Source organism: Salmo salar, chromosome ssa11 (assembly GCF_905237065.1).
Source record: "Salmo salar chromosome ssa11, Ssal_v3.1, whole genome shotgun sequence".
Classification (NCBI taxonomy): domain Eukaryota; kingdom Metazoa; phylum Chordata; class Actinopteri; order Salmoniformes; family Salmonidae; genus Salmo; species Salmo salar.
The window spans coordinates 82,843,501-82,867,998 of NC_059452.1; the positions used below are offsets into that span (position 1 = coordinate 82,843,501).

Here is a 24,498-nt window from a genome sequence, read left to right on the forward strand (position 1 = left end):
ACTTGTGCCGTTTGGGTCTTCATTATCAAACACACACAGTAGCCCTGAATAGATCGCTACCAAATGTCTACACATTGGCATAATCATCATAATAATGCCAGAACTTAACTAAAATATACAGCGCCAGTATCAATGCAGTGCTTAGATGTTTTATTTCATCCAGACTGCCAAGCCATGCAGCTTTTGTCTATCGTTTTAATATAGACACTTTTTATACACACAGCTATTCAGTAGAGTCTGAGAGGCTAATCAGAGAGAGGATGGCTCTGACTCCATCTCTGTCACATTGCAGCTGTCTATCCTCTTAACATCACTATTTAATTGGGGAATGATTAGCTGAGCCACAATGTGTGTGGCAAATAACTACAATGGCTGGTGGTTGCATAACGTATTTATAACACCCCCTGCCTCTAAGCAGACACACAGCCTAACACACAGCACAGCCACTCCATCACTTAACACACACAGCACAGCCACTTTCTTGTGTGTGTGGTGGGTAAGTACAATAACTCTGTAAAAAGGGAGCACTTTCACACAAAACTTGTTCACAGTACACCTTCGCACGGTCTCTTCCAAAGAGACTCAAAATAGAGACTCAAAATAGAAAAAAACATTTAGCCAGAGAGTGTCTTTAAAACCTCTGCAACATCAGCACCACCCAAATCCACAAATTAAAGTGAACTCACCTATAAATTTTATATCTGGTTGTAAATCCTTGGCGGAATCTTTCCACAAAGGAGAGGTAACTCCGAGAGTGGTGGAAAGGTCCGCGGTCGGAGATGAGCCAATCAAACTGCTTAGTGACATGTTGATCGGCGGCGGACAGGTCCTGGCGGGAAGACTGAACTGTTATATGGTCCCATATAAACAGGAAGCAGATGACCTCAATAAACCTCCAGTTCATGCTTTTCTTTCAGCCGCTCTCTGTTCATTCTCGCTCCATTATGTGGAGACCTGTGGAAAGACAGATAGAGAGAAAGAGGGGGAAGAGAGGGAGGAGGAGAAATATATTTACATGACGAGTCTATTTAAAAAATACTGGGGCGTCAGCGAAAGTGAAACAGACTTAATAGAATTAGGCTAATCGGCATTGACGGAAAATGAACAAGACAGTGTCACCGAAAGACTGTTTTCGATGTGATATGATTTGTGGATTTATTTATGTTGTTCTTTTTTCCCCCCAATCTCAGGCCCCTCGTATCCTCCTCCCAGTCAGGGCCCAGATTGCAGCTTTCCATACTAACGAGGAATGTTGCCCTTTCAGCAGATGAAAATGAATTACATCCCTGGATGTGTGGCCTTCTCTTTCTCCAGACTAATTGGTGCCATGATAAGTTCAGACAAGGTTAAGAGGCTGCTTTATGATAAGTTGTGACATGGAGCTGGTTTACGTGGGGAAGCATTGTCTGATGTTCCCTCAGGAAATAAATTGCTAGGCAAAATGTTGCCAATCGACGGGCGATTTGATGGACCGTTCGAACACTTCAGTGGTGCTGTATTCAATATGGCTTGATTGGTGTGATTGGTGAGATATCCTTAAATGAGCATTCACTTGAGATACATTGGTTATCTGAAGATATATTGGTTAGGTGAACATGGGAAATGATGGTCCAAAGTGTATTGACATGGCAATGCAGATTTGAAGGCGAACCTCTGTCCAATCAATAACGTAAAGCCAATGTATCAGAGGAATTGGACACATTGGCAATACATGGATGAGTACAGCATGCAAGGTTCTCCAAAAGCAAACCTCAGCGGAGTTAACAATGATTTATAATGATATTGATTGGCAAGTGACCTCGAGAGTCTGTTAGACAGATCACAGGTCAGAGTGGACAAGTCTTGTTTTCAGATCACATACTATGATGATCATGCAACACTAATTATATCTACCCAGTCTTATATACATGACATACAAATGAAGAGACAGGGCTCAAATAAGTGTACATGCATCCAAAAGGGATAGCCATAATTTTGCACAATGTACAAAAGATAATAATACATGTGTGTCTAATTCCCATGTGACAATGTGTCTGTGAGCTTTCGCCAGGTTGGGACATTTCCCTCTATTTCTCCAGACACAAACAGAGTGATTGTTTGGTACAAACATGTCTTACCAAACTCCTAATCCCATTAAACATCATGCTTTATATTGTAGTGAACGGAGGGAGCGGGAAGTGACATGTAACATGTTGATCGGCGAAGTCTCCAGTGTGAAAGGCAAATAACCTACGCATTGCTCCAATACGGTTAATCCACTTGGTGGGAATTGTAACGTGGCTCGGTACATTGCACCCTCTGAAAGAGGCACGTCCCCGTGCTTCTACTAGCCTCAGCCCACTCACACGTCCGGGGCAGTGAGTTCAGATGGCCTCACAGCTGGTATCCCACTTCTGACACCGATACAGAGAACAAAGGAAGTGGGAAGCAAACCTGGGACTCAGGCGTGAAAGGCAATAACCCTTCGTGCCAATCGGGTTAAACCACTTGGCGGAAATTGTAACGTGGCTCATATAGCAAGGATTGCTACAATATTATATAAGCACACAAATGCCTGAGTTTGGTTATCATGTAATTGATAAATGTTTTGGATTGTATTTATTTTGGTTGGTGTAGCTATCTTGGCTACTCACCACCGCTCTATTCACCACCACTTTACTCACCACGCTCTTGAACTGGCTTCCTAGGTAAGCGTGCGCCTGGTCATGTCATCATTTTAGCCACAGATTGCAAATAGTTTTCTTCCATTCCAGGGGTGTTTTGAAAGTTGATTGTGAATGCTAATGTTTATGCTCATTATGCCATTGGTTTCATTAACTTAAGTGTTGGCCAATGTAATGTTAATTACGCAATAGTATTGCCATTTAAGTGTATAATCACTATTATTAGGAATGCATCTGTTTAAAGGTGTGAGTAGTTTAAATTAGGATTCCTGTGCTCCTCATTCCTGAAGACATTCTTGTACAGGTAACATGCTCTGCCATATACCAAGATGTATAAGTCAATGGACGATTTTCCAGTTCTTGAGTAGAGGGAATTTTGCTATTTTGGCAAAGTTTATTGTTTATTTTTGTAAACTATTTCAACTCTGAATCCATTCTTCTGCATCACTGCCTGCACTGTAAAATAAATCAAATCTACTTTTGCACCTGAACCCAGTGACCGGGACCTTAACATCCCAGAAGTCAATGGTACCCTACTGTCACATTGCATGGACCACAGGATATTACAAGATATTACACTCATCAATTACTGCATAATGACCATACTGTGAATAATTCCAGACAGAATTGAAACCATTTCTGACAGAGTATTAAAATAATACATTTAGTCATTGTACGATGTCACCATACATTATTATCCAACTTGCCAGTGGAGTCATGTCTTTAGTTACTGATAAGAAAACCATTTCCATCTGTAATTATGTTTAAGAACTTTGGCCCCTGGCTGTAGAGCATCAAGCTATCAAATTAGTGCTACTATATGCAGAAATTCTTCCCTTTTCATGCTTTATTAGACAATAACAAGTCATAAAAGAGCAGCCACAATTTAATGGGTCTAATCTTTTACTGTAAAAGGGGGGAAGAATAGTTTGATTACAAAAGCTATTGTACGGTAATGGCAGCCATACATATGTACTGGCAGGGTTCTTTACAGTATACCATCAAATAGATAACTATATCTGCCAATGCATTAATCTGTGATGATTCAGTAGGATTTGTGGATCAGTTCAGTCTCTGACACATCCAAATCTCAGTTTAGTCTATCTGCATCCATATATCCTACTGTAGGCTATATACCCTAACCCATGACTAACAGAGTACCCACGGTCATATAGTTTACTGTATAATATGTTACCCATTGTGATGTTGCATACAATAGCGTGCGGCTCATGAAAATAGAACCTTAACAACAATGACTGCAGACAATGCAGGTTTTCTGCTGTGGTTGCAGAACTGAGACCGGAAAGAAACGGGTGGCATTGACTTAGGTTGCTTTGAGACTAACCAGAAACTCTGTGGCAATGACAAATCCATGGCAGGGTAATTTAATGAAGCCTGCTTTAATTTAATTAGTTTAAACTAATTTCAAGTTGGCTGTCAGAACATAACAATGCATCATCTCATTGAGAGGGGAGATGGAGAGAAGGGGATTCATAAATGATATTGCTCCGAGTATGGGAAACAGAATGCATCATGTCTACCTTTGTGTGTTTGAGTGTGTGTGCGATGTGTCGTCTGTGTGTGTGTGCGTGTTTGTGTGTGTGTGTCAGTGGAGGCTCCTTAGAGGAGGAAGGGGAGGACCCTCCTACTGAGTGAATTACATAAAAATAAAAATAGTGAAACATTACAAAAGTCCAGTTCACCAGGGAACTCATTCAGCTGAGCAGGGCCAGCCAATCACAGGCTCTACCTGCTGGCCGTAACAGGCCCCCCTTTTTAGATAAAACTATACTACAATATATTCACATCACCAAATAACTGATTAAAACACACTGTTTTGAAATGAAATTCTGTAGCCTCAACAGTACCCTCTAGAGTAGCAGCATAGTGTAGCCGGAGGACAGCTGTTTTTCATCCTCCTTTGAGTACATTGACTTCAATACAAAACCTAGGTGGTTCATGTTTCTCACCTCCTTCTATAGACTTACACAGTAATTATGACGACTTCCGGAGAACGTCCTCAAACCTATCAGAGCTCTTGCAATATGAACTGACATGTTGTCCATCCAATCAAAGGGTCAGAGAATGAATATAGTACTGAAAGTGTAAGCTACAGCTAGCTAGCACTGCAGTGCATGAAGTTGGGTGAGTAGTTGACGTAAAGATAGAGAAAGACAATAGTTGAACAGTTTTTAACAAATTAATTCATAAAACAATTAAGGAGAAGCAGCAGAGAGAGATTTTGTTGTCTTTGTTCTTCTTAGTTTATGTTTCACTTACTTAGCTAGCTAATGTAGCTAATTTAGCTTACTTAACAAGCTGACTCTAACAAAGAGGCATGCTATTTATGTTAGCTAGCTGGCTAAGGCTATCCTATTAATGTATTGCCACCGGGACCTGCCAGTGTAACTGCTAAACAGCTTGCTTTACACTGTGCTGTGTAGAGCTGTATTGGATTGGATTGTGGGTTTTCTAACATGTTAGTTCTAGTTTATTGCCTATAACGTCAATATGGTGAAAACTATGTAGGCTATGTAGTGATTAGCAATTATGGTATGATGAACTGTGCATGCGAGTGATCAAGGGTGTATTCATTCCACCGATTCTGTTCCAAAACATTTCTTAAACTTATGTAGACATGTTTTGACGTTGGTGCAGTGGATGGGACCAGTGTGGCAATACTGTGCCTGTCATCGTCACTGACCTTTATTGCCACACTGGTCCCATCCACTGCACCAACGACATTGGGGAAGTTAGCCACCTCAATAAACTTTTGTTTGGTGCTTACTTGTTCAGCTTCAGTTGATGGGAACTTGATAAATCTTCACACATGACTACTCAGTGCATCACACACTGCACTAACCACCTGACTCACAGAGGACGGACTAACTCTGTGCCTGCAAGCAAGGCTTGAAAGGATCCCAATGCTAGGAATCTCAGGGCTATCATGATTTGTAGGATGATTGGAAGACGGCATGCTCTCATGGTCTTTTTAAGTTTTAATTTAGAAGGTCAGCCAAGTACATGATAGAGTGTCGTGGTATTCGATATTGCCTGAGTAGAACATGATCAGGGACATGTAGAGGATCCATCCAATTTCTGAGGGGCCTCTGTGGGTTCTCCCTCTCTCTTCCTCTCTCTAGCAGCTAACCAAAGAACTTCCATTATTCAAAGTATCATAGTATACTTTGAATCACTAAATGTGATTTGTTTCAGGAAACTAGGCTTACAGTATCTTGTGCTTCACAACTTCACAGGAAAGGCATTTGAACATAAACATTTATTTTATAACATTTTGGGGGCAGAAATGCCTTCTGGAACATGCGAACGTTCACGTGCCTTAATAACAAACGTGTATGCCATCTGTAAATAAGAATACAATTGCTAAATTCTGAGCCTAGTTGTTTTAGCCACAAAAAAGACATTGATTGGCTATGATAATGGATGGGTAGAACATGCTAAGAGATGAGTTCCGATTGGTAGCACACTTCTGTCTATAACATGAGCTGCTCAGTATGTGTAGGTAATACTTTCTAACCTAGCTTTTACACCTTCTATATCCTGTGCATGTGACAAATAAACGTAGATTTTACCATGTGTAGAACAACATGACCTGCATCAAAGTCAAATTAGGATATAACGTTAGGCCAACGAGACAGTGTCTAAGTTCTAAACTTTTCTGGTCGAATGCCCTGCTTTTATTTCATAACACTCATAACCGTAAGCTATTTTCTGTAATTAGCGCACCATTAACTTGGAAATAACGATCTTGTGAGTTTATTTTCCTGTAATAATGAATACAACTTAGCTTAGTTAAGATGTTGTCAGCTACATGATATGGTCATTATTTGAACTAGCTAACTAGCTAGAAACGAACCAAAACATTGTTTAAAAAGTTGCTTTTAGTTGCTTGGTTTGCTAGATTGACATATACTAAATTCATTTTTAAACGGATGGGTTTATTGATGTTATAATACACCAGTTACGCTATTTTGGACCACCAGGTTGTCGTTTCTGGGTTTATACTTTTTTGTAATGACAACAACAAGCTTGATGTCGGACGACAATAGAATGTGCATGATGTCACTGCGACAACTGTCTACAGACATGTCGATTGACGTAGTATAAACCAGCCTTTAGTCTTGAAATCTTTGGTTGTTTAGTTCACTACCTTACTCACTTTGTTTAGCACATGTGAATCCTTAAAGAAATGGGTGGGCCTAAGGCTTAAGAGGGTGTGAACGATGCTGAATGGGTGTAGATAATGAAGAGCTCTCCAGTAGTGTAGCAAAAAATTCAAGGGCCATTTTCTCAAAAGTGGGGTTACAAGTTTATCAACTTTTAAAGCAAAATAACTTTCCCATTGTTCCTCAACCATAGTGTATGATATACCATTTTCTAGTTCTGAGTCTCTACTTTTATCCAATGTAAAAAAAACACAATTTCAAATTTTGCTACATATAGTATTAGATCGAGTCGGTTGGTCACAAATATGATTATTAGTGTTTTTAAATATTGCCATTATATGTTTGACTATTGTTCTCTTAATGAAGTTTTCTATTTCAATACATTTAGCTTTGTCTTCTTTTGATATGACCATTTCAACAATCATTATTGTTATAATATTCATTATTTAGTCAAATATGTAATCAAAAGCTTTTCAAATTAAGGTTTGCATTGATTTGAAGAAACTTAAGTAAACATGGCATTTATTAAGACATTTTTTATTCATTCTTAAGAAGGTTTTGTGAATCCGGGTCCAGCTGACCAGGGCCAGCCAATCACAGGCTCTACCCGCTGGCTGTAACAGGCCCCCATTCCTTCTTGTGCTTTAGCTGTTTCCCGGAGGGCAGGTTGAGAAGGTCTCTGTAAACTCCTGTCCTCCACTACAACTCATAGCTGGACCTTTCCTGAACAGACAAGCCTTCCCTGGACTTACCCAACCATGTGTTAGTGTGTCACTGAACATGTAAGTGAACTTTGTTAGGGTTCATGTGTCTATTTGATCTGCATACATGTTATAGGCTGCTATTGCTTTGTTAGTAAATACTTATACACTGAGTGTACAAAACATTAGGAACACCTGCTCTTTCCATGACATAGACTGACCTGGTGAATCAAGGTGAAAGCTATGACCCCTTATTGGTGTCACTTGTTAACTCCACTTCAATCAGTGTAGATGAAGGGGAGGAGACAGGTTAAAGGATCCAACACTTTTTTTCCATTTTCCCCTAAAATGACATACCCAAATCTAACTGCCTGTTGCTCTGGACCTGAAGCAAGGATATGCATATTCTTGATACCATTTGAAAGGAAACACTTTGACATTTGTGGAAATGTGAAATGAATGTAGGAGAATATAACACATTAGATCTGGTAAAATATATTACAAAGAAAAATGTGTTTTACATTTTTGTTTGTACCATCATCGTTGAAATGCAATAGAAAGGCCATAATGTATTATTCCAGCCCAGGCACAATGTAGATTTTGGCGACTAGATGGCAGCAGTGTATGTGCAAGTTTTAGACTGATCCAATGAACCATTGCATTTCTGTTGAAAAGTTTGTATCAGGACTGCCCAAATGGGCCTAATTGGTTTATTAATACATTTTCAAGTTCATAATTGTGCACTCTCCTCAAACAGTAGAATGGTATTATTTTACTGTAATAGCTACTGTAAATTGGACAGTGCAGTTAGTTTAACAAGAATTTAAGCTTTCTGACAATATCAGATGGGAAATGATCTTGTTACTTACAACCTCATGCTAATCGCATTAGCCTACGTTAGCTCAACCGGGAGACCCACTGATCTTGTAGAGGATAAAGGAGGATTTTTAGGCATTGAGACAATTGTGACATGAAGGGTGAATGGGCAAGGGTAAATGGGCAAGACAAAGTATTTAAGTGCCTTTGAATGGGGTATGGTAGTAGGTGCCAGGCACACTAGTGAGTGTGTCATGAATTGCAACGCTGCTCAACTGTTTCCCGTGTGTATCAAGAATGATCCACCACCCAAAGGACATACAGCCAACTTGACACAACTGTGGAAAGCATTGGAGTCAACATGAGCCAGCATCCCTGTGGAACAATTGACACCTTGTAAAGTCCATGCCCAGACGAATTGAGGCTGTTCTGAGGACAAAAGGGGTAGCAAGTAAATATTAGGAAGGTGTCCCTAATGTTTTATACACTCAGTGTATATGCTTCCTTAAGATGTGTATATGTGACCCGATTCAGGAAACTAGGCGTATGTCTGAAGTCACGACTTCACAGGAGAGCCATTTGAAGGTAAAAAATATATTTTTTATCAAAATGTGTTTTTTTGGCAGAAACGCCTTCTCGAACATGTGAACTTTAATGTGCCATAATAACAAACTTGTATGCCATCTGTAAATACGGATACAATTGTTCAATTACGAGCCTTGTTGGTTAAGCCACATAAAAAGTTGGCAACCTTCCCACTAGCTGAGATAATGAGTGGGCAGGACATGCCGAGAGAGGAGTTCGGATTGGTCTGCCATATTGAAGGCGTCTGTCTATTTGAGCTTGTCAGTCTGTGTTGGTAATCCTGTCAAACGTGGTTTCAAAAAAAATGTATTGTGTAGTGGAGCTGTATAAGTGTTGCTCTCCATTTTCTGGAGGATCAAGTTTTGAAATCAGTGGACAGAAAGTGTTTTCATTTCAAGCTAAAGTGTACTGTTAGCTAGCTAGCTAACGTTAGTTGGCTGGCTCCCTAGCTGACGTTATTATTTGTTTCCCAAAGCCGTTTGCTTTTCTAGTTGGCATTGTTGCCACTTTGTTCATTGCTGTTTAACTAGCTAACGTTAGCTGGCTGGCTCGTTAGCTAACGTTACGCGACGTGTGTGATCTTAAACGTTGTTTACCTAGCTAGGTTCATTGTTTACCTAGATAACTAGCTATATGTCTTAGCTGGCTGGCTCGTTAGCTAACGTTACGTGTGTACAACACCCTTTGAAAAAGGCCGGTGTCAGTAATCGTCTGCAAAAAAGCGTAATAAAATTGTTGCCAGCAGAGCTGTTTTCATGTTATCCAGAGGTAAACAAGTCATCGGACAGAGCGTCAAGTGTGCGCTCCGAGAGCGAAACGAGATCTGTGGGGCTAAAGCTAAAGAGGGTGTGAAAAATGCTGAATGGGTGTAGACAATGAAGAGCTCTTCACTAGATACGAAAATATTAAAATGTGATTTTTTCAAAAGTGAGTTTATAAGTTGATCAACTTTAAAAGCAGAATTACTTTCCCATTGTTCCTCAAATGCAGTGTATGATATACCATTTTGTAGCTCTGAGTCTTTACTTTTATCCAATGTAAAAAAAAACACAATTTCACATTTTGCTACATAAAACCGAATCCAGGTGGTGAGTCACATTCTGTATGTCTTCTGTAATCCCATGTTACATACGTCACACAGTCTGCCCCTTTGGCATATTTCTGTGTACCTTTATGTTAAGGCCATTCAGTGAAATCTCTCCCCATTGCTTTTTGTGGGCAAAGATGGCTGCCAGTCATGTCATTGCATATATTAACCTAAAATGGCCGACCAGTGACATCATAATGTCCAGTCACTTACTGATATGGTCAAAGCCACATCCAACATGGCCGCTTGTTAGCATCCTAGTCTTTGTAGCCTCTAAAATGATGCTAACTTGCCCTTACTGTACATACTACTGTGTACTATTAGCCTTTGGCCTTCGAGCTCCGCCTGTACGTATTGTATACTATGCTAGTCAATAAATGCATTCTGTTTTATACTGCCTATGCTATTCTACCCCTTACTACAGTATGCTACCATTTGTGCTATGTAGCCTGTTCGCCTTAGATTAAAATGTACTACGTATATTTTGGGGTGGCTGTAGAAAACTCTTACAGTCCCTCTCCTGACCACTAACTCACGGCTTTCTCTAACTCTTGAAACAAGTAGCCTACCTGCCCCCAAATCTGCCCCCAACTTTGCAGAGAGCAGAGGCGGGGGATGGGTCCGCATCGTTTACAGGCTACTCTGTTTGCACCTCTGGAGCTCTCTAGTTACCCAGTGACATTGATCGATCATCACCACCTTTGACCCGCCCCTACTGCATCTCAAGGCATCCGCCCCATTGGCAGGTGAGACTGGGTAAGTACAAGAGCACGGTCCAGCCCAGTCCGGGCTTAGTCTTCAGCAAGCAGTGGCAGTGAGGAGCTCTCATAAACGTCTGCCTTGCTCACCAACAGCTGGGCTACAACATGGACCCTTTCTCCTGAAGCCCTGGACTTTCCCAACATGTTAGTGTTAGTGCGTCACTGCCCTCTAATGGGATAGAGCACCTTGTCTGTAACTATCTGATAGCCATTCCTGCCATAGGTGTTAAGATGGCCGCCGACCAGTGTTTTTGTTGACATGCAACCTAAGATGGCGCCACCATGGTCTTATTCAACATGATTTCTGTTTACATATTAGCATTTTTTGCCATATATAACGCTAACCCGCTACCGCTAATGGTGTTTTTTATGTTATTGCTGTGTTAGCTAATGGCCTTCGGCCTGGTAGCCTAGCGTGTTAACTTATTACCCTTGCTTGGGGGTGGGGAATGGAATTTATTACATTTGTATTATTTTTATTTTTCTCTTGGGGGGGCTGTGGGAGGGGTCTCGGATGGTTGAGGGGCAGCTATAGGGGAACTGTGGGGGGGGATCTTGGGGGAATATGTTGGATGACTGGAGTGGTGTAGTTGAGCGGCTTCACTGCAAGTATATTGTATGCTTTGGATATTCAATAAAATAAATAAAAAAACGTATTATCCTTGCTCGTTGGCCCTGTATATATTGTGTGCAATGTTTGTCCTATTAGCCTAGTGCTAAGACCTTATAGCTGCTATTGTATATATTGCTATAACGGTGTGCTACATTAGCTAATATACAATACTGTTAGCCTAGACAACTAACGCTAGTTTTCCTGTACACACTGTGTTCTGGGTTAATCCTTCCCTCATTAAAATGCAAATCAATTTATAACATTTTTGACATGTGTTTTTCTGGATATTTTTGTTGTTATTCTGTCTCTCACTGTTCAAATAAACCTACCATTAAAATTATAGACTGATCTTTTCTTTATCAGCGGGCAAACATACAAAATCAGCAGGGGATCAAATACTTTTTTCCCCCACTGTACGTCCTCTAACTGCAGCACTGGGACAGTTGCACCTATAATGGAAACTGGCGCCTCTATTGGAGACCACCACATGGTGACACTCTTTTTCAGAAATAGAAAAAAGGCCATGCACACAAAAAAAAACTAATTTGCATCCCTAATCCTAAATGGCACCAATACCCACTGGTGTGTTTGTGTGTGTGTGTGTGTGTGTGTGTGTGTGTGTTGAGTATTCACATATGTGAGGCTGGCCCAGTATGTGAGAGCCTGCTTGCATGCATATGTGTCACCGTAACACTAACATATGGCCACTTACCAAATGAATGTTGTATTATGAAAAAGGTTAATGGAAAACAAACTAAAGGTTATTCTAAAGTGTTGTCTCCTAAATGGATGAGAATGTGGTTGGGAAACTGGATTATCTGGCTTTGTATCAGATATTGGGTTTTGTAATTATGCCATTAACATTGGTATCTTTAACTTCTAAATCTGATAGAACCAACAAAAATATACAGTACCAGTCAAAAGTTTGGACACACCTACTCATTCAAGAGTTTTTCTTTATTTGTACTATTTTCTACATTGTAGAATAATAGTGAAGACATCAAAACTATGAAATAACATATATGGAATCATGTAGTAACCAGGGGCACCGTATGGGGGGGGGTTAGGATGATTCTAAGGGCCTGTGACTGACATGGGCCCTAAAAAATTATTTGAATATTAGGAAAAAACATTTCAACATTCAATTATTAACCTATCATCATTAATAAAATATTTTATTTACAATGTACCAATAAAAGTAATGGTTTCTTTTTCTTTTCTTGTTTTTGGCAAAAAGTAAACATCCAGAGAGCCTCTGTATTGCCCAACCCCCACACGGCAAACGGAGGAAAGTGCGGTTTGAATAAATGCTTAAGAGCCTGCTGCTGCCTACCACCGCTCAGTCAGACTGCTCTATCAAATCATAGACTTAATTATAATATAATAAACACACAGAAATATGAGCCTCATGTCATTAATATGGTCAAATCCGGAAATATTTAGAAAACAAAACGTTTATTCTTTCAATGAAATACGGAACCGTTCCGTATTTTATCGAATGGGTGGCATCCCTAAGTCTAAATATTGCTGTTACATTGCACAACCTTCAATGTTATGTCATAATTATGTAAAAGTCTGGCAAATTAATTACGGTCTTTGTTAGGAATAAATGGTCTTCACACAGTTCGCAACGAGCCAGGCGACCCAAACTGCTGCATTTACCCTGACTCTGCTTACACTGAACGCAAGAGAAGTGACACAATTGCAGGCACCTCATTGATTATATGCAACGCAGGGCAAGCTAGTTAAACTAGTAATATCATCAACCATGTGTAGTTAACCAGTGATTATGTTAAGATTGATAGTTTTTTATATGATAAGTTTAATTAATGCTAGCTAGCAACTGGCTCCATGGCTCCTTGCTGCCTGCACTCGCGTAACAGGTGATCGGCCTGCCACGCAGTCTCCTCGTGGATTGCAATATAATCGGCGTCCAAAAATGCAGATTACCGATTGTTATGAAAACTTTAAATTGGCCCTAATTAATCGGCCATTCCGATTAATCGGTCGACCTCTACATCAAAGACTTGATCAGTGACTTTGCTAGCAAGAAGGCTCAGCACTGGGCTCTTGGTGAGTAAGGCTGAGCAAGGGCCAGTGATAACTGTTAAATGGCATGGCTGTGGATATTGGATCACTACACACATGATGCCCACAGGCTGAGAACAAGACTGAGAACAAGATTTATCTCAAAGTAATGGCTGGATTGCCATAAAATGTGTTGTGCACAATCAAGACCCCAAGTGGAAGAAACCTATTGATTTGGTGACCACTTGACAATTCCTCTAGCGCCACCATCAGGCCTTTTCATTTCCATTTCATTTTCCATTTCCACTTTTACAGCTGCTTATTTTCTAGTTGGTATGTATACTTAGTTGGTATGTATACTTATACTTGATTTTATTATTTTGTTTGTTATATCATTCTATAGATGATAATGTTAATTTATTTGAATTGAAGACGTTAATGTATATTTAAGTTATATTTATTTTAAGTTATTCATTAATGTTAAGAGAATTTTCTATTCATGAATTTTACCATTAAAATTACATTTAGACTGTAAAAGATGGCCTTTAGCATATTTCTTATAGAGGGTATCAGTCTCGCATCAAATCGGGAATTCCACTGTATGCAGAATTTTGCATGCATATCTGCACAGTGTTATATTTTCACAGCTCACTGTCAGTAAATATTGGACTACAAGAGTTGCAAGCCTGCAAAGGTAGAGTTGTGTGATATCTTTTCATGGGGCCCAAAATCCCTGTTAGTAAGCAAAAAAGTGTTAAACAAATCAAAATATATTTTATATTTTAGCCACCCTTTGCCTTGATGACAACTTTGCATACTCTTGGTATTCTCTCAACCAGCTCATGAGGAATGCTTTTCCAACAGTCTTGAAGGAGTTCCCACATATGCTGAGCACTTGTTGGCTGCTTTTCCTTCACTCTGTGGTCCAACTCATCCCAAACCATCTCAATTGGGTTGAGGTCGGGTGACTGTGGAGGCCAGGTCATCTGATGTAGCACCATCACTCTCCTTCTTGATCAAATAGCCCTTACACAGCCTGGAGGTGTGTTTTGGGTCATTGTCCTGTTGAAAAACAAATGATAGTCCCACTCAGCGCAAACCAGATTGGATGGCGTATCGCTGCAGAATGCTGTGGTAGCCATGCTGGTTAAGTGTGCCTTGAATTCGAAATAAATCACGACAGTGTCACCAGCAAAGCACCATCACACCTCCTCCTCCATGCTTCACAGTGGGAACCACACATGCAGAGATCATCCTTTCACCTACTCTGCATCTCACATAGACATGGAAGTTGGAACCAAAAATCCCACATTGGGACTCATCAGACCAAAGGACAGATTTCCACCGGTCTAATGTCCATTGCTAATTTTTCTTGCCCCAAGCAAGTCTCTTCATCTTATTGGTGTCCTTTATAGTGGTTTCTTTGCAGCAATTCGACTATGAAAGCATGATTCATGCAGTCTCCTCTGAACAGTTGATGTTGAGATGTGTCTGTTACTTGAACTCTGTGAAGCATTTATTTGGGCTGCAATCTAAGTTGCAGTTAACTCCAATGAACTTATCCTCTGCAGCAGAGGTAACTCTGGGTCTTCCATTCCTGTGGCGGTCCTCTTGAGAGACAGTTTCATCATATCGCTAAATTATTTTATAGGGCTATCTTCTGTGTACAACCCCTGCTTTGTCACAACACAACTGATTGGCTCAAACACATTAAGAAGGAAACAACGCACACCTGTTAAGTGGGCAGGTAGCCTAGTGGTTAGAGCATTGGGTCAGTAACCGCAAGGTTGCTGGTTTGAATCCTCGAGCTGACAATGTGAAAATCTGTCTTTCTGCCCCTGAACAAGGCAGTTAACCCACTGTTCCCCAGTAGGCCATCATTGTAAAAAAGAATTTGTTCTTAACTGACTTGCCTAGTTAAAAATATAAAAAATGCATTCCAAGTGATCAACCTCATGAAGCTGTTTGAGAGAATGCCAAGAGTGTGCATAGCTGTCATCAAGGCAAAGGGTGTCTACTTTTAGAATCCAAAATATATTTTAATTTGTTAAACACTTTTTTGGTTACTACATTATTCCATATGTGTTATTTCATAGCTTTGATGTCTTCACTATTATTCTACAATGTAGAAAATAGTACAAATAAAGAAAAACCTTTGAATGAGTAGGTGTGTCCAAACTTTTGACTGGTGCTGCATATTATACTATACTGCATATGACCCTGGAAAAAAAAGGGCAACTACGCACACATCATTTCAATTCTCTTAATTAAAGTCTTTAAGAAAACTGTGTCCACCAAGCAGTTGAGTATTTCTCTCTTTCCCTCTCTGTCAGACAGACAGAAGTGAGACAGCAGGATGGATAAAGGCAACAGGATTTGAACAGGCCCTGTATGTGTCAGCCAGATCACCCCTGTTTGTTTCTGCCTACTGAGATCAATGGCAGCACAGACGCCCTGGCAGAACAGCCAGAGACCCTGGCACAGCCACCACCACACAGACCCCCCCTGCAGCTACAAAAATAATCTCTCTCTCTCTCTCTCTCTCTTTATCTCGCTCTCTCTCGATGCTGACCCTAGCCACGCCTAGCGACAGACGTCCTCCTTACCCAGGCAGACTTATTCAGACAGACTTGTCCATTCCAGACAGACATGCATGTTTGTACTATTTTACACTGAATGAGAGCGGTGCAGGTCTGATTGCTGGCCCAGGGGTATTAAGACAGCATTCAGACCAGCAGCATTCTCTTTCTCTCTGAGTGCACTCCACTCTAACTGCCATGCTAGTAACCAAACATACTGTCTACTCAACAGCCTCTGAAATTGCTCAGATCTGGGTTGTCTGACAGGCAGGAGTTGTGTGGATAATTCCTTCCGATAACAGTTTGTTTCCCCTATTATCGTGGCCTGGAGCAGGATCATACCAACTGGTATATACAATCACTGTCTCGCTTAGCTGTACACTATCATCTACATCCAAATGGACCAGAGAGGATAGGAAATAGTACCAGACAAACTTCAGTCCGCACTGCAATTTTTTTATATTTTTTGGGGGTGAGATATCATCATACTGTATCTACAAAACCGAGGGGAGGATTTGCACCATAATGATCTATCTTTACAGATTAGACCTCTTGTAATTTGAGAATAAAGAGTGTACAATGCAGTAGCCTGATTTCAGGCTAGCTACTGTAGGCAGTTTTACTCGCATACAGGCAACTTCCTGGTGGACACCTCCCAGAGGCAAATCAACATCAGATGCATTATCCCTCCCTACCCGTCTCTCTCTCTCTCCATCCGCGATTTGGTTGCTTCCCGTTGCGTAAGACGAACCACACTATTTGCAAATCTCCCTCGATTTTCGCACAATAGCCTTGAATATGTATATGAATATGTATTTTGAAAGTGTTGTGTACCAAGGCAGAGCGAGGGAATGAGAGAGAGAAAGAGAGAGAGAGAGAGAGAGAGAGGAAGAGATCAATTGAGTCCCTGAATAACCAGGGTAAAGAGAGGAGGAAGTCTGCCTCAGCAAATAACAGAGAAACAACAAGGGAGAATTGTTTGTGCGAGCCCCCTTTAAACGGTCCTATTCACACAGCAACTCCCCACATCCACCCACCCCTCCTGGCTCATTGAGGAACTCATTCTCCATGTGGATCTCGTAGCCTCCCACCGCCCATCGATCGATGCCTTGCTCCCCTGTGTGTGGGGCCTGAGCCACCTCTTTGTTCCACATAGTTCACAAAAACGGGATGCTTGTACCCGCATTTGTATTCTGGGTCCCAATGAGGAAGGGAGAACAGCGGAGAATGAAACCTGTTGCTTTGTGGCCGCTTATCTAACAGACATGGGCAGACTGGACTAGCCTCTAGGGGGGGCCCAAGTATATTCAATCCATCCAGTGCTTTATCCAGACATAGTTCTTGATGCTAAGCTCTCTGTTGCAAGACCTATTTTGGACAGGCACAGATGTGGTCGGCTCTGCACTGCTGTCAGGGGTCCTGTTGTAGAATGCATTAGGTCCCAGTGGTAGCAAGGTAATACAAGCAGTGATGTCAGCAGTAATATAAGCTATTGATGGATGTCAGTTCACCGTGGCAGGTTTGACTCATCTGCAAATCTGTCACCTTATGTATTAAAGCATTCAGGGAGGGATAGTGGAATGGAATGGAGTGATGGTGGAGAGTGGCGGAAGGGAGAAAAAAAGAGGGAGAGTTTTGCCACACAGGGAGCCTGCAGAATTATGAGAATTATTATAATCCAGCATGCAGCGATGTCTGGACAGGCGTGGTAATGGACTGCCACTTGGGAAGTAACAGAGGAATGCGGGCGGCCTAAGTTCATTTGTACTGGATTTCTCCCTCCCTTGCTTCCCTCCTTTTGTTGCTTTACTTAGGATTGCAGTGGCACTCTGACCTTCAGAAGACATAGCTCAGCAGGCCCTCCGCTCGATAATTAAATGCCTGGGTCGCTCCCCAACCAATCAGCTCGGGCCAGGATCATTGGCCGATTTTTAAAACAAACTAATTCTCTAATGGTCTGAGTTATTTCTCCAATTTACCTGGCTCTGAATTATTGTATTCCGATCTATTTTGTAAGGGGACGGATCAATGGGAGCCGAAGAGAGGGCAGCAGGCAGAAAGGGCGGTGAGTGAGTAGCATTTCGCCCATCATGCAGGGTGGACGATGCCGCTGTGGAGCGGTGAGGCTCATCTAGGAGCCGCCAGTGGAATAGTGATAACGTCAGACAGGTTTTCTGCAGTTCTTCTAAAGAGGGACCAGCTCTGTCGTAAAGCCAGGTAATTAACAAGGTCTGAAGCGTGCGGAAGGAAGACCAACAGCTTGGCTGGTCAAGGTGTCGCAGTATATGATGCAGATAAATTAGGTGCAGCGGATACCCTAACTTGGAATACAATTTTACAAAAGATCATTCACTGTTAATCGTCGTCTGTCTCTACGGAAGCTATTCTGGAAAATACAATTCTGGAAAATACTTCAATCTATCCAACTTAACGATTCCATTTTCTCCATGCATGGGAGAACTAGCTTAATCAATTATTCCACAGTTTGATGAGCTGTCACACCTGTGTGGATTTCAATGTTTTCTGTGTCTTTTTCTCTCATCAAAGGAAACGTGAGGAAAAGATGGAAAAAGAAGATACAAAAATAAGTCAAATCAAGCAAGGGTGCCATATACCAAACAGTCATGTCCTGCCTCTAATTGTCAGCAAAACACACCACTGCAGCAAGCTACAGTATTTCCAATTTCACATTAGCTGCTATTTGTACCTGACTGATTTTTGGAGAACAAATTCTCATTCTGCGAGAAGCCCATGATGTGAGCTGTCACAAAAAAAACAAAGTAGTACATGCATAGCAAAACCATTCTGTTTTCTCAGTCAGTGCTAGACACTTTTACCACATCCCTGAAAAGCTAGCACTGCAGTCTATGGGATTTCGTATCTGTCAATACAACTTCCACCGCGGGTGTGTGTGTTATAGATGAAGATTAATCATTTGTCAAACTGTAAATTGGCTTTCAAATGCTCTAGCTAATTTGCTCTGTGGTCCACTGATAATAATCCCCTTTCGCAGCTTTCCCCATACATCCCCACTTGTTTTCCTTACACCTTCCATTTAAAAGCAAGGGAGCAAAAAACCTTAATAGGTTTATTATGCAGCTAGCCTGTCTTAATGCTCCAATGAAATGATGTAAGATGAAATGCGGAAGCACTGAATGCCTACCGTCCTTCTCTGAGCAGGTCACACTCCAAGTACCTCTATTGGACCCCCGACATGAATCAGACCCTGAGCAGGAGAAGAGGTAAATCACATTGCTACCCACTGCAGTTCTTCTGTGCTCACACATGTAAATGTCAAGTGATGTTATCCTGACTGGCCCTTTCTACCAGCTCAACTGAAAAAGAGTGTAACAATGGGAGCGCCAGATATGGGAAAGAACATGTGTCTCTGAGGAAGTGTGTTGGAAGTGTGTTGGAAGTGTGTGTGTGTGTGTGTGTGTGTGTGTGTGCTTGTCTAGAAGTGTGTGTGTGTGTGTGTGTGTGTGTGTGTGTGTGTGTGTGTGTGTGTGTGTGTATGTGTGCTTGCCTCGAAGTGTGTGTATGTGTGTGTCTGAGTGTGTGTATATGTCTTTCAAAGTGTGTGAAGTATTTTTGGGTGTTCATGTAAACCATTGCTTGGTTTAAAAAAAAGGAAAAAAGTGCTTGTAGATCAACAAAACAAGCTCAAAAAGCAAGACTGAGATGCAGCGCTGTTGTTAATTCTCTAATTATCTGTGGAATTAAACGGCGGAGTACGCCTCCTGCTACCCCCTGCTGTGACAGATCCATCATAATTGTGTGTATCTGTACAACAACACTTAAATCTTCCCATCGGTGCTGGGTTGGGCTGGAGGGGGTGACGCAATATTGTTGTCAGGCAGCTGTGCTACGTATCGCAAGGCTCAAATTGAACCACAGGGACAGCTTTTTGTCTCAGAGAAATATGTGTGGAAAGATGTGGAAAGATGGATGACTCGCCTCGCTCTATTTCAAAATCTGAGGCAGGAGCGCGCCCCCCCCTAAAAAAAAAACATTGTTGTTTTCCTCCTCATCCCTGTTGCACACTGGAACCGTTTACAAGGTGATGCTCAAAGAGTCGCGAGACAGCCATCGACCGTCCTACCTCAGCAAATCCTAATGGCATCACAATCTAACCCCCCAAAAAATGTTGTTACCAGCACTTCCTCATTCACGCCACGGCTAACGCTAACCTTTCACTGAGAAGTTTTCAAAGGAGGGCATGTTTGCAGTCAGCTCTTGTTTTCCTGTCTCCCTGACAGGAATATGGAACAGCTGCTTCCCTCTCAGGGGACCAGACCCCTGGCACTATGCGAGCGAGGTTCAGTCCCCGCTGCAGTGCGTTATTTTTGTCTGGGCCCACGCTCTCCCCCTCCGCCACCCACCCACTCTCTGCCCTCGACGCAATGCCATGCCTGAATTTACTGACCTAATTTCCAGCCCCAGTACAATGTTTATCCCCCATTTCACTTCTTGACACATACAGTGCCTCCCGAGCTCCCTGGAAGGAGACTCTCTCTACTCCGGGACGCTATTCGACCACCGTCTCGCTCTGAGGAGAGGAGGTATAGGGGTTTTAAAGGGGACGGTCAACGGTTCCATTGTTCTTAATTCAACGTCATAAATTGGTGAAACGGAGGGAAAGCAGAGGGAGCGTAGCAAAGAGGACGCTACCCATAAATCAGAAGGAATCTGCAGAGACACCTAGCAGATGGTAGAGAAAAAGCCTTACGCTCCCATCTCAATTCCTCCTTCATGAAGCCTTGCGAAGCTAAAAAGCTCAGCAGCACCCAGAGCCTGCTATGCATCAGGGCTAGCAGATGTAGGAATATCAATATTGCAAAGTTGTTTTGTTCATTTCCAAAGGCTGAGTCCTCGGTTCACTTCTAACTCCCCTCCGCTGAATGATCCATTTTGAGTGAGGTCCTACATCATTTAAAGTTTCAATTCTTGTATTTGAATGAATGTGTATGTCATAGGAAATTGAGCATGTTTGAAAGTGTATGTCAGAGACCAAACACATAAACAGAAATACATACTGTACTTAAAAACACACACAAACACCAGTTTGAAACTACAGTACATCTCTGTTTCTCTTTCTGCAGTTGAAATGAGGTGGGGTGGTCTCTCAAAGTGTAGCAGCACTGCTCTGTTCACTAGCCAGTGTGCTGTTTTAATGAGGATCCTCACAGTCTCAGCTGTTTACTTTCTTCCTGCCTCCAGTAGAATTGGACGCCTCTGCCTGATAGACCTGGATGCATTTCAGTACAGTTATTACCCTAGTGTCAAGGGCTCCCTTGGTAATGATAATCATCCCTGACTCGAATGGGGATTAAAATAATTATGATTTGGGACGGAAACTATCGAGACAGTTTGGCACTGTCTCACAGCAGATGCAAACAGGAGCTGCCAATGAATTAAAACTGAAAAAATTATTGTTATGAGATCTCTCTGTTCTGATGATGTCGAGGCCTTCAATGATACAGTCGTAAACACAAGCGCCATGGCGTCTGTAAATAGCCTCGGCAAACAAATGGAGGTCACGGCTTTGCCTCGCTGTTTTCCGATGATTATTAAACGCTGTGTTTTTGCACTGAGGTGGGGGGTGGGGAGAGGTTCGACTTTGTGTGTTTGATGGAATTCATGGGAGTTGTGCCACTGCCACCTAAGGCTTTTTAGAGGGCGTTAAGCGATAGAAAGTAGTTGGAAAGTGGTTTGAATGTGTTCAGCCACGGAAGCAGAGCAAATAGGTAGCACTTTGCTTAATCAAAGGCAATAGCTTAGTGAGGAGAGGTAGTGAAAGGGTACTATGTGCGCACATACAAAAACACTTTAAACACACACGCAAACATTGCATATGTAGAGGTATCCACGGCAGACGTTTAAGGGCTGATATGACTGAAAGGATTGTGCATTTTTGGGAAGGGAAAGCTTTCTTTTCTCTTCGTCCCTCCCTAGTTCATGGAGGTTATCATTGGTGAAAACATGCCCTTGATATTGGTTTCTACCACCCAAATTCTACCATCCCCTATTTTAAATGGAGTGCTCTTGACTTCTTGCCTTTGAAATATTTGCTCTGCTGCTCATCTTTCCCCTGAGTTGTCCTCTTTATATAGCTCCCAAGCCATACCCACAGGGCTAATGTGTTAATTTACCATGCAACAACAATATTGCTTACTCCAATATGTATACTGAACAAAAATAGACACGCAACACACAACAATTTCAAAGATTTTACTTAGTTACTGTTCATATAAGGAAATCAGTCAATTGAAATAAATTCATTAGGCCCTATATATGGATTTGATATGACTGGGAATACAGATATGCATCTGTTGGTCACAAAGACCTTAAAATAAGGTACTGGCGTGGATCAGAAAACCAGTCAGTATCTGGTGTGACACATCTCCTTCGCATAGAGTTGATCAGGCTATTGATTGTGGCCTGTAAAATGTTGTCCCACTCCTCTTCAATGGCTGTGCAAAGTTTCTGGATATTGGCGGGAACTGTAACACGCTGTCGTACACGTCGATCAAGAGCTGGTGATTATGCAACCAATGGAAGAACTGGGACATCTTCAGCTTCCAGAAATTGGGTACAGATTTTTGCAGCATGGGTCCGTGCATTATCATGCTGAAACGTGTTGATGGCGGCGGATGAACGGCACGACAATGGGCCTTAGGATCTCGTCACAGTATCTCTGTGCATACAAATTGCCATCGATAAAATGCAATTGTGTTCGTTGTCCGTAGCTTATGCCTGCCTGTACCATAACCCCACATCCGCCATGAGGCACTATATTCACAACATTGACATCAGCAAACTGCTTGCCCACACAACGCCATAAATGTGGTCTGCGGTTGTGAGACCGGTTGGACATACTGACAAATACTCTAAATTGACACCAGAAGCGACTTATGGTAGAGAAATTAACATTAAATTCTGTCAAAAGCTCCGGTGGAAATTTCTGCAGACAGCATGCCAATTGCACGCTCCCTCAAAAGTTGAGATATCTGTGGCATTGTGTTGTGTGGCCTTTTATTGTTCCCAGCACAAGGTGCACCTGTGTAATGATCATGCTATTTAATCAGCTTCTTGATATGCCACACCTGTCAGGTGGATGGATTATCTTGACAAAGGAGAAATGCTAACTAACAGGATGTAAACAAATTTGTGCACAACATTTGAGAGAAATACGCTTTTTGTGCGTATTTCAGCTCATGAAACATGGGACCAACAATTTACAGGTTGCGTTTATATTTTTGGAAGTAAACATATCGTAATGCTGCCTGTGTGTTATGAATCCCTACACAGTGAGACTCACTTCATCTATCACCACAAGTGCTGGGCGAATCTATGCTCCATGTCATCCGAAAGGAGATGTCGTCTATTCTAAATAATTAAAGGACCAGATTTTCCAAACTTGCTAGGTGCCATAACAAACTGGGTGATGTCACAAGCCTTCTGTGAATATAGGTTCTTCCAGAGCCAGTGTTAGTTTCTGTCTATTGAAATGGGATGCAGTCTGTATTCGTGCAGATCACCCCTCATATCCCTAGGGAGCAGTGGTTATGAAAATGACGCATCGAATCAAACAAAAAAGACGACTACTCCAAAAATCTAAATAACAAGTCAATGTTGGTGGTGAATGAAATTGAATATCACACAACAGACACATTTTTTATGTATTCCGTTCTAAAGCTATCAAAACATAACTTCCATTGCAAAATTTCTGCTCACTATAGCGACTTCTGCACGCCATGGCCTCTGCTCTCCCCTCCATTGTTGTTGTGCTGACTGTGCGTAAAGCCTGGAGAGGATACTGTACCTGCTTCAGCTAGCTTCACGTACACAGGCCTCTTCATCATTACAACGAACAGCATTACCTCCATCAGCAGGACAACACAGCACTCTGCGGGGATATGGATGGAGAGCAGGGCCAGGTGTGTGTGTGTGTGTGTGTGTGTGTGTGTGTGTGTGTGTGTGTGTGTGTGTGTGTGTGTGTGTGTACATGTCTGACAGAGTATTTGACAAGAGTAGATGGATACCTGCCTATTTGAGCTTGTGTGTGTCCCTACGTGCCCCTTGTCTCTGAGGATCAAGTTAGCGTCCCTCTCTGCCTGTCAAACACAGCAGCAGCGCATACTGCACATGTAAGTGGTATGGGTGACTGAGCACCAAGGGTTCCATACACAGCACTCTGTGTGCAGTCAGTGTCCTGCAAAATGTGGTGCAGCACTGCGTAACACAACTACACCACCAGTTAGCACGGGCCGCATTATGAGGCACTACACTATATGAAGTAAATCAGCACCAAGCTGACTGACTGAATCACATGAGATATTGTGTGTCTGCAACACTCTGTGTCTTCAGTCAGCGCCCTGTCAACAGTCTGACAGCATCAAACATGACTCATTTCCATCTCAGTGCCTGGGACCCTTGTTGGTTCTGGGGGGGTTTTCATGAGGAAATGCATGAAGT

The 24,498-nt window shown here is 41.9% G+C and overlaps 1 protein-coding gene across 2 annotated transcripts in view; it reads right to left on the minus strand.

Moving 5' to 3' along the window:
• LOC106563266 (BMP/retinoic acid-inducible neural-specific protein 1) overlaps positions 1–24,498 on the minus strand; it is a 125,313-nt gene that overhangs the window by 81,855 nt on the left and 18,960 nt on the right. Inside the window, exons 1-2 of one of the 2 annotated variants that reach the window (XM_014128698.2) lie at positions 19,184–19,309; positions 687–954 (exon numbers count right to left, since the gene is read on the minus strand). In XM_014128698.2, coding sequence (XP_013984173.1) covers positions 687–904 — 218 coding nt within the window. In that variant the 5' untranslated portion in view covers positions 905–954; positions 19,184–19,309. Of the gene's footprint in view, positions 1–686; positions 955–19,183; positions 19,310–24,498 lie in introns of those variants that run through there. The other variant, XM_014128697.2, reaches the window with a different exon arrangement.